Source organism: Fundulus heteroclitus, unplaced genomic scaffold (assembly GCF_011125445.2).
Source record: "Fundulus heteroclitus isolate FHET01 unplaced genomic scaffold, MU-UCD_Fhet_4.1 scaffold_163, whole genome shotgun sequence".
Classification (NCBI taxonomy): Eukaryota; Metazoa; Chordata; class Actinopteri; order Cyprinodontiformes; family Fundulidae; genus Fundulus; species Fundulus heteroclitus.
Genome location: NW_023396575.1, coordinates 1 through 10,000, shown reverse-complemented (window position 1 = coordinate 10,000; position 10,000 = coordinate 1). Strand labels below are relative to the sequence as shown.

At 42.4% G+C, this 10,000-nt stretch overlaps 1 protein-coding gene across 1 annotated transcript in view; it reads left to right on the top strand.

Annotated features, from left to right (window-relative positions):
* LOC118558842 (proteasome subunit beta type-7-like) overlaps positions 1-9,900 on the top strand; it is a 12,142-nt gene extending 2,242 nt beyond the window's left edge. The window contains exons 4-8 of the mRNA XM_036129398.1: positions 1-104; positions 2,079-2,194; positions 4,584-4,642; positions 4,751-4,902; positions 9,717-9,900. The exon at positions 1-104 is cut by the window's left edge and continues 37 nt beyond it. Of these exons, the coding sequence (XP_035985291.1) occupies positions 1-104; positions 2,079-2,194; positions 4,584-4,642; positions 4,751-4,902; positions 9,717-9,828 (543 nt within the window). The 3' untranslated portion in view covers positions 9,829-9,900. The remainder of the gene's footprint in view (positions 105-2,078; positions 2,195-4,583; positions 4,643-4,750; positions 4,903-9,716) is intronic.
* The last annotated feature ends 100 nt before the right edge of the window (positions 9,901-10,000 follow it).

The window sequence follows — 10,000 nt, the reverse complement described above, 5'->3', positions numbered from 1 at the left end:
ACCACTCAGATCATTTCTTCCAACCTGGAGCTGCACTCCCTCTCCACAGGCAGGCTGCCTCGTGTGGCCACCGCTAACCGCATGCTCAAACAGATGCTCTTCAGGTAGGCCTCTTTACAAGGGAGACATTGAAAGCAGACAAGCTGTCAAAAGTTGGTACTACTTTTCTTCAAGACATGTATGGGTGGTGTTGTATTTTGAGCACCCACCTGTTTGTCAAAATGATCTCAGAGGGCATCATAAACCATAGATGTGGCTTGCTAGCACAGGTGGATCTGTCCACTCCAGCTGCAAAGCTGGGTATGTTGGAAGTGGATAGACATGTAGATTGACCACTTCACTAGCAGGGCTGTGTTTAATTTTTTTTTTCCAATTCTGAATCGATTCTCATTATAATTCCTAAAAATCGATTTATATAACCAAAGAGCGATTTAAAAAAATATATATATATTTTTTCCACCGTGAACTTATTTTCCACAAACCACAATGCTGGTTTACACCAGCATTTCTGGCTCACACTTCACTCCGGGAGGTGAATTTTTAATGTCATATTTTAAATAATGCACCAGGTTAGTATCCAGATTTAGTGTTGGGATTAATGAAGCATTTTTGAATTGAATGAAATAGTAGCTGTAGATATCTCTGGCATCCTCTGGTATCTTTTCCTTTTTTTTTACTTTACTGCCTACCAAACATAGGCAATTTACATACAAATATTTTTGTTCTAAGACTGGAACTGAACCCCCACATCAATCTTTACATAGGCAAACCCACGTTTTTCATCACACTGTCACACAGGGTAAATCAGACATGTAAAGCCAACATCAGCCAAGGAAATGAAGTACGCTCCTTAAGAAAAGTTGTAATAGGATTCCGTGGTCTTTCAAAGTTCTTCATCCAGTTGACCGTGATCATCTTCCTGGCTAGCATCAGAAGAATATGTAGCAGAGTCCTTTGATAACCAGGAAACACATTGTGTATGAAGATTACAGGATCCAAAAGCACATTAATCTTTAATACTCTCTCCAGCACCTCTTTAACATTTTTCCAAAAACTTTGTATCTGAGGACAGTCCCAGAATATGTGGGTCTGATCTCCCATTTGGTCACACCTACTCCAACATTTATCACTAATATTTCTCTTGGAGAGAAAACCTTTAAGTGGAGTCTGAAAGAATGCTAATTTACACATCCAGTCTAATTCCCTCAGATGTTGACTCCTGATTCCCGTGTGGCAGCCAATACAGATGTCCTCCACAATTCATCTTCCAAAATGACATTCTGTTCCATCTCCCGTTGTTGTTTAATATGTTGGATGTTATCCGACACAATGATCATTCATTTTCTATACCTAAAGACACTTGCTTTTTCATAGTTCCTGGGTTTTCAAGTAAGCCAATAAATGTATTCTGTATTTCTTGGCTCCTTTTTAATACGTCCCAAGACTGTATGGTGTATTAAAATGTCTCATCTGTAAGAAACTATTCAGATTGGCTGGGGGAATGGCAAAAGTTTCTTAAAGTTTGCAGAAAGTCTTAAGTATATTAATTTCAAATAGTTGGTTAATTGTGATCAACCCATGTTCAGCCCATCTCTCAAAGGTTTTATCATATAGGGATGGTAAAAACTCAACATTCCCACTGATGGGAATGGCCCTTGATAGAACTATATTTACCTTTAATAATTTCTGAATTTGATTCCAGATTTTCAATGTATGTTTATTCCATATGGTGTCCACACTAGTGATGCACATCATGCCTGACTGACAAAGCAGCCTATGTCATGTGATCTGAAGGCTCCTATTGTTTTGTTGATCACTAATGTCTGTTTTGTGTTTTTAGGACGAAAATGAACAGCTGATTTAAAATAAACCTTGGCTTTTGATAACATGTAGAGTGTTGATTTATGTGTATACGTGCATATTTTTTGTGTCTAGGCAGTGTCGAGTTTCCCATCCAGTGGTTGGCTCTCACACTGCACTCTGCATTAAAACAAGTTATTTCTTTAACACTTGTAACAAATGGAAACTGTCTGGTGTTTGACTTGTGAGTCATCAGTTTTGTGTATGTGTGTCATCAGGTATCAGGGCTACATTGGTGCTGCCTTGGTCCTTGGTGGAGTGGACTGTAATGGACCTCATCTGTATAGCATCTACCCCCATGGCTCCACTGATAAGCTACCTTACGTCACTATGGGTCAGTTTGTGTCTCATAATCAACCTAACATAGCTTTTAATTAGGGCTGGGCAATATATTGAGATTTTAAAGATAGAGATTAATAAGATAAGACCATATCGTTTACATCGAGATGGTCTATGTTGCGTTAAAATTATGCTTTTATGTATTCCAGTAAGTTATTTTTCAATTCAAAGATTCTTTATTATTCCCAAAGGGAAATTAAATCCTGGTGTAACTAATGTTACAGGGGTTTCTAAACCAAATAGTTGTAAATGGTAATGGCTGCAGGCAGAAAGGATCTCCTGTAGAGGTCTGTCTTACAGACTGAAGAAACTCTGTGCAAAGAAGGATTCTTCATAAAATGAAGAACATTACAGACAGAGCATCCTCTTAATCAGAAAAAAATCATCTTTAGAGGTTCTAGAAGGGTCTCCAGACTGATAGATCTGCAGCATCTTGCTGCAAACCCTGAAGGACCTAAGCTTCCTCAGGAAGTCCAGTCTTCTTTTAGACAGCTTCACAATTGTGTCTCCAGTCCACATTGTTGTCCAGGTGAACACCAAGGTCTTTTTACTCCTCTACCACCTGCACCTTTTCTCTTAGGATGGTAATAGTGTTGGTCCTATTTCTATTTATTCTGAAATCTACCATCATCTCCTTTATTTTAGCCACATTCAGAATGAGATGATTGTTTCCACACTTTTTACCTTTTAACCAAATCAGTAATTCATACAGTAAAATAGTTTTTCTTAATAAATTGCCACCAGTGTTTCCCCTACCATTCTACAAAGGGGACACCCACCAACAAAATCCCCCATCCCCCTAGAAGGTTGGGGCATGTAGTAAATTATTATACATTTGTGCGTGTTCACGGTTAATTTTATTAAAGCTATTTGTCTTTCTAAATAGCACTAGATTGCATCCTGAGCTATTGCTGTCTCTATGCTCCCACATAATAAGGCAGACAGGTGCATGCAGAAGTAAATTTTATGAGTACTTACATGACATCACACTATAAACTGCTCAGTGGGAAGAAGTCTTCACATCGAACTGCTCCAGGGAGCTGTGACTCGCAAGCACGTGTGGCGTCACAGCCTCTCTGCCACGGACTGAGAGGTGTGCGGTGGGTGCCTGCTATGGGAAATGTTGGAGTTTATCACACGAAGTGTAGCCAATAAGTGTGCTTGACTATGAAGTTTAAAATGTTCGCGGAAAATGTGCGGTGCCCTGTAGAACCAAGTGTGCAGCCGCTTTTAATGTCCTCCTAAGCCAAGTCGTCGCTCCTTTACTTTCAGCTCAGTCGCCTGTGTGCAAACTCGCATTCCTGCCAGGAGAGAGAGCACTCAGAGTTGCAACATATTTGTACCTGCCTTGGTAAATATTTCTGCCTTTTGTAAACGGACCCTCTAAAAACTCCCACCGAGTCGGGAGCGCTGAGTGTCTGCTGGCCGTGAAGACGTCAGTGGAAGCTGTTTTCATGGAGGAGCATTAAAAAGAAATACTTGGTTATCCCCGACAGAATTAGTATCGCTTGTGTCGGGACCGCGGGATCTGATGGGATAAATGCGTCATTTGGCTTTTTTTCTGTTGTTAAAACTGAAAAAGGACGCATTTATTTATTTCACGTGGTGCCCTGATTACTTCAATAGACTGAGAACGTTTGCCTGATACAAATATGAGGATGATCACATCTGTTTAAACTAGATTATTATAAGCATTAACGCTCAATGCAGCATGTTGTCAACAAGTAAACCACTCTATGGTCATTTTCAGATGTCCTACAAAAATATAATTTACTTTGATTGTTGCAAGTCACCAAAAGTCTGTCTGTTTGGGGGGGGGGGGGGGGCCCCCTTCCAGAGTCCATCCCTGGAAAGAGATAGCTGCTTTATTCTTGGACAATGCATTTTTGTAGCTAGATAGACCCGATGAATGGATCAGAAGCAGATCCCAAATATAATAAAATAAAAATTGAATAAAGTTGCACTCAAAAAAATTATACACTCGGACAAATCGAGATTGTAAATCATTTTTATTCAATCAAGAAGTAGGAAGGAAGAAAGGCAGGTAGCCTTCAAAATATAAGCACGTGTAAAGATGCACGGTAGGGACAAGGAGGGAAAGATGGATAAATAAGAGTGACAGAAGATGGCTGCTCAAATAAAGCTGTATTATGTGATATTAATGGAAAGCTACGTAGAAGAAAGCGCCCCCCACACCCCAAAAGACACTATATTGTTTTATTTTATTTCCCAGTATATTGTAGTCTATATTAAAAATGTTTGGCTTGTCAGGATCCTTAAATCTCTGTTTCACTTATCTGTTGAGGAACAAGCAGCGTTTTATTTCTGGACGCTGTCTTTGAAACCAAAGATTTAGGAATAACCCAGCTCTTACTTTTCTGAAGGGTCTGGCTCCTTGGCTGCCATGGCTGTTTTTGAAGATCGCTACAAGCCGGACATGGAGGTGAGACATCTACTCCTGTTGAGCTGCTCAGTTAAACAGATAGTTTCTAAGTTTCTATGACTGTTGTGAGGCTCTGCCATTCACCTGAGCTTCCATGTTTTCTAAAAGGAGGAGGAAGCCAAGCGCTTGGTGCGGGATGCCATCGCCGCTGGCATCTTTAATGACCTGGGCTCTGGCAGCAACATTGACCTGTCTGTCATCACCAAGGGCAATGTGGACTACATCAGACCCCACGATGAAGCCAACAAGAAGGGGATCAGGTGAGAACTGCTGACTCGATGTGTCTGCAACATCTGGATCTGTTGAAGCATAAAGATTTTTTTCCCCCTGGATTCCAATGATTATGGGATTAAGATTAAACATAAGAAACTGAACTGTGCTGAAAATCGGTTCGTGCTGATGGGTAAATTTGCCCCTTTTGAGTGTTTAGGAACATCTCTAACCTGTCGTGTCATTGAGAAAAGCCACATTAGCCAATCAGTGAGTGGTGCGGGTCTTTACAAAGCAGACACCTGCCATTACGGTTTGTTGGTGTTCCATCATTTTTACTTTTGGAAGAGCGTCTCAAACTTGGCAACATATGCCATGAATGAAAATAGTGGTGGTCAAAGGTTTTCCTGGAATATATGGGAACAAGCAAGTTTCCACCTATGGCCATGTCAGTTTTCAGTGTTTATTCCCTCACTTCCAGTAACTTAGCTGATAAACATGTGCGACCAACCAAGGATCTCGTGATTGGTAATTACGTTTTTATTTAAAACACGAAGAGTAACCTCCTAGCTCAGAATGATTTAGCATGAACATTCATGAAGAAGAGTCGGATATCGACTGTTGACAGGGGCATTAAAAATAAATGGAGATGGCTGAGAAAAATTGGTAAAAATGGGAAGATTATTGGATCGTGTTGCATAAAGCTTAACCTACCAGGCGTGTGTATGTGCATAATATGCCACCAAATATGGCCTGATTTCTGCAGCACGTTTATCTGGTGCAACAGCTACAATAACTATGTCACCTGTATCCATGGCCGACCATGTGTTTAACCAGAAAGTTTGCATATGTGAAGACATTATTACTATAGCCAAGCATAACCTTTCTGTCGCAAAGTTGGCTGCTGAAGATCAGAGAGCACTTTCAAGGCTGTCTGTATCAAATGCAAATGCCTATTTCTGCATCAATTGCACTGCTGCCCAGTATAAAACAGCCAAGTGGTAAAAATAGGTGTTTTGTTTAAATGCAGGTGAGTTGGCAAATTCAAATGTGGACAGAATTACCGTATAACTATAAGGCGCACTTAAACTCCTTAAATTTTCTCAAAAATGGTGAGCCTTATAATCCAGTGCACCCTATTACCGTTGTGTTTACTGACCAATTTTATGAGGTACAATCACAAAACACTCAAAAATCTGTTAAAATGTGTAAGAACGACTTTGGTAAGCAATGAAGCCGCTCAATGACTGTTCGGAGCATTACGGTACACTGTCACCAAAACTGCCTGACTGTAATGTCGAATCTAGAAGTGCATTAATGTAAAGGACCCCATATACCCGGGCATAGGTCACTCCGCAGAGGTCCGTGTGTGCTCAAGGAGGACTCTGCACATACAGGTATGTGCAGAGCTCAGTTTTTACAAACGCGTACATGGTTTCACACTATAATCTTCTCAGCGGCAAGAAGTTTTTACATGGAACTGTTTTATATGTGACACCAAGCTTTATACACTGAGCTGCTATAAGTAGGCAGCCTTACGGTCGCACGGCATCACAGTCCCTCTCTGCTCTCACTGACAGGTGGGAGCCTGCTGGAAAAGAAACAGCTCTAGATGCTCAGTTAGCTAATCACAAATTTTACCATCCGTTCTGCCACTTCGTCCCACTGGCAGGAAGTGTGGGAATTGTAGGAACTTGCCACAAGAAATGTAGGCAACAGTATGGTCAATTATGAAGGGTAAAATGTCCGTGGAGAGTCGGCGTGGAGTCCGCCAAGCTCACAGTATGCCCGAGTATGTGGGAGCCTTTAGGCAGCCCGCACTCGGAGTACGAGCTAGCAACAATAAACCTAGTAAGTTCAATATAAAAGTTACGTTTATTTTTGCCCTTATATTAGAAACAAGGCAGTGTAGTCCAACTACTCAGTCCTCCCGTAAGAGACAGATAGCTCTCCCGTAAGAGACAGATAGCTCTCCCTTTCAGGAGAGAGCTGTGTATGTGAAGGGGCGGAGTGAAATTACACACTTGGGAAGAATATTTAGTGTAGCTTATAATCCGGTGCGCCTTATATGTGGATAAAGATGCATAAAGACAAGTTAATTCACTGTGCGCCTTATAATTTGGTGCGCCTTATGGTCCTCCATCCATCTTCTTCCGCTTATCTGGGGTCGGGTCGCGGGGGTAGCAGCTTCAGTACGGAGGCCCAGACTTCCCTTTCCCCAGCCCCTTGGGCCAGCTCCACTGGGAGGATCCCAAGGCGTTCCCAGGCCAGCCGAGAAACATAGTCCCTCCAGCGTGTCCTGGGTCTTCCCCTGGGCCTCCTCCCGGTGGGACGTGCCCGGAACACCTCACCAGGGAGGCGTCCAGGAGGCATCCTAATCAGATGCCCGAGCCACCTCAACTGGCTCCTCTGGACGTGGAGGAGCAGCGGCTCTACTCTGAGTCCTCCCCGGATGACTGAGCTCCTCACCCTATCTCTAAGGGAGAGCCCAGACACGCTAGGGAGAAAACAAATTTTGGCCACTTGTATCCTGGATCTCATTCTTTCGGTCGTGACCCAAAGCTCATGCCATAGATGAGGGTAGGAACGTAGATTGACTGGTAACCGAGAGCTTTACTTCTTGACTCAGCTCTCTCTTCACCACAACAGACAGGTACAGCGTCTGATTCACAGCAGCTTCACACTCTGATGCAAACCGCTCCGTTGAGAGCTCTAGATCATGACCTGATGAAGCCAACAGGACCACATCATTCGCAAAAAAGCAGAGACACGATCCTAAGGCTACCAAAACGGATCCTCTCAACACCTTGGCTGAAAAGGGGCAACCTTGGCAGAGTCCCACTATCACCAAAAACGAGTCATACTTACTGCCAGCAACGTGGACCAAGCTCTGACACTGATCATACGAGGACCTAACAGCCCTTATTAAAGTGCCCGGGTACTACATACTCCTGGAGTACCCCCCACAGGATCCCCCAAGGGACACGGTTAAATGCCTTCTCAAGGCCCACAAAGCATATGTAGACTGGTTGGGCAAACTCCCATGCACCCTCCAGGATCTTGCTGAGGGTGTAGGAGCTGATCCAGTGTTCCACGGCCAGGACGAAAACCACACTGCTCTTCCTGAATCCGAGGTTCGACTATCCGACGGACCCTCCTTTCCCAGAAACCCCTGAATACACCTTTACCGCCCTCTTATTCACCCAAGTGTCCAAGACATGCGGTGTCCTGGTTGCCAAGAGCGCATATGGACACCCTTATGCTTAAACATGGTTGTTTATGGACAATCCATGAGGAGCACAGAAGTCCCAACAACAGAACACTGCTCGGGTTCAGAGCAGGTGGGCCATTCCTCCGAACCACACCCCTCCAGGTCTCAACTGTCATTGCCCACGTGAGCGTTGAAGTCCACCAGGGGGACTTCAACGCTGCCGCAACCCTCGACTTGGGGGGTCCCCTGGGCTGCCGCCTGTATTGTCCCTAAATACGGTATTAATGTACCGGTGCAATACAATGGTTATGACTTTGGTAAAGTGTTGACTCAGCACCTGAACTCCCAGAAAGGTCAATATTGCAGATGCAGTAACTGTCACTGCTGAATAAAAATAAATATAAACCTACACAGAAATTCTATTTTTTCATTTGTATGATAAAGTAAATAAACTCTGTCTAAGTAGCAAATGGGTAGAAAAAAATTCTATTTGAACATGTTAAGGGCAAAAATTAGTTTTAAATCTCTTCCCTCTTTTCAGTATTTCAGTAGAGTTTGTCTGTGTTCACCTTTTGTTGTAATCTAACATTTTATTTATGACCACCTTAAGATCAGCCTATGGATAAACATGGTACTAAATAAACTTATAAAAGATAAATAGCATAGCAAATAATTTGAAGTTGCATTCACTTGATTAGATATGAAAGTCAGGAATTTAAGAAAGGTCATGGTGTGTGATTGGCCTTGTATCTTCATAGGATGGCGTTATATTAGAATGTGGCAGGGAACCAGTGGAGTATATGTGTGAAGTAGATGATGTAATGATGAAGCTGCTGTCTCTTTTTACCAGTTGCAGTTTATGGAGGGTTTTCTGGGGGACAGGGAGGGAAGGGAGATAAATTGCGAAGTTGAGAAGTGAGTGGACTGTGAACCAGTTTGGCAAAGTGTGAAGGAGAAACTTGATGCTGCAGGAATGAAAGTTAACCTGGTGACTGTTATGGATGTGGAAAGTGAAGGAAGATGGGAGGCTGTTCAGGAGTGAACCAAGGCTCTGAAGCTGGAAAGGTGGGAGAGATACAGGAATTGTCCAATGGATATATTAAAACTACCAGATTTGGTTAAAGTTGACTTTGCACAATAAGCAAGTGTGGTACGTAATGTGGCATCATGTACACGGCCCTGGGAATATATGGGCTGACTAGAAAAAAATAAGATTGATTATTTTTGCTTTAACCCTGCACTAGTCTCGCCCTTGCCATAAATAACGTGTCCAACCTCCTATAATAAAGCAGGTTTGAAGTTCCAAGCATGCTTTTGTTTGAACTTGCACCAATTCATGAACAGTGGCTGACATGTTTTGTTGCTTGTTCTGCCTGAAGACTAAACGAGCTTGAAGCCTTTCAGCTGTAAGTACATATGGAGTGTTTTAGTGCAGACTTAACCAGCCACCATAACTTGCCTGAGTTCACTACTAACCAGCTCTTACGAACGCTGCCTTGGTTGACTTTGCATAACTAGCATGCTTGGCTTGTCTTTACGATAAAGGTTTGTGTTGTGTAAATGGACATTGATTGTTTTCTGTCCATGTTGGGAACTACTTCGAGAAATAACGAAAAATTAATGCCTTGTTTTTTGTTCGTCTTGTCAATGCAGGACTGGTGACTACAAGTACAAAAGAGGAACGACTGCTGTGTTGTCCAATTCTGTAACCCCGCTAGACTTGGAGGTGGTGGAGGAGTCCGTCCAAACCATGGACACTTCCTAAAATGTACTCAATGTTTGTTGATGCAACTCACTACCCCTTAGAACACCTGACACATTTTTCATGGTTTACAATAAAATGTTGAGTTGATTTGTTTATTTATACTTTTATTGATATTGTGTTAAGACTTTTGAAATCTGGAAAATCTTACGGAGTCTCATCTTTCTGTTTGGAA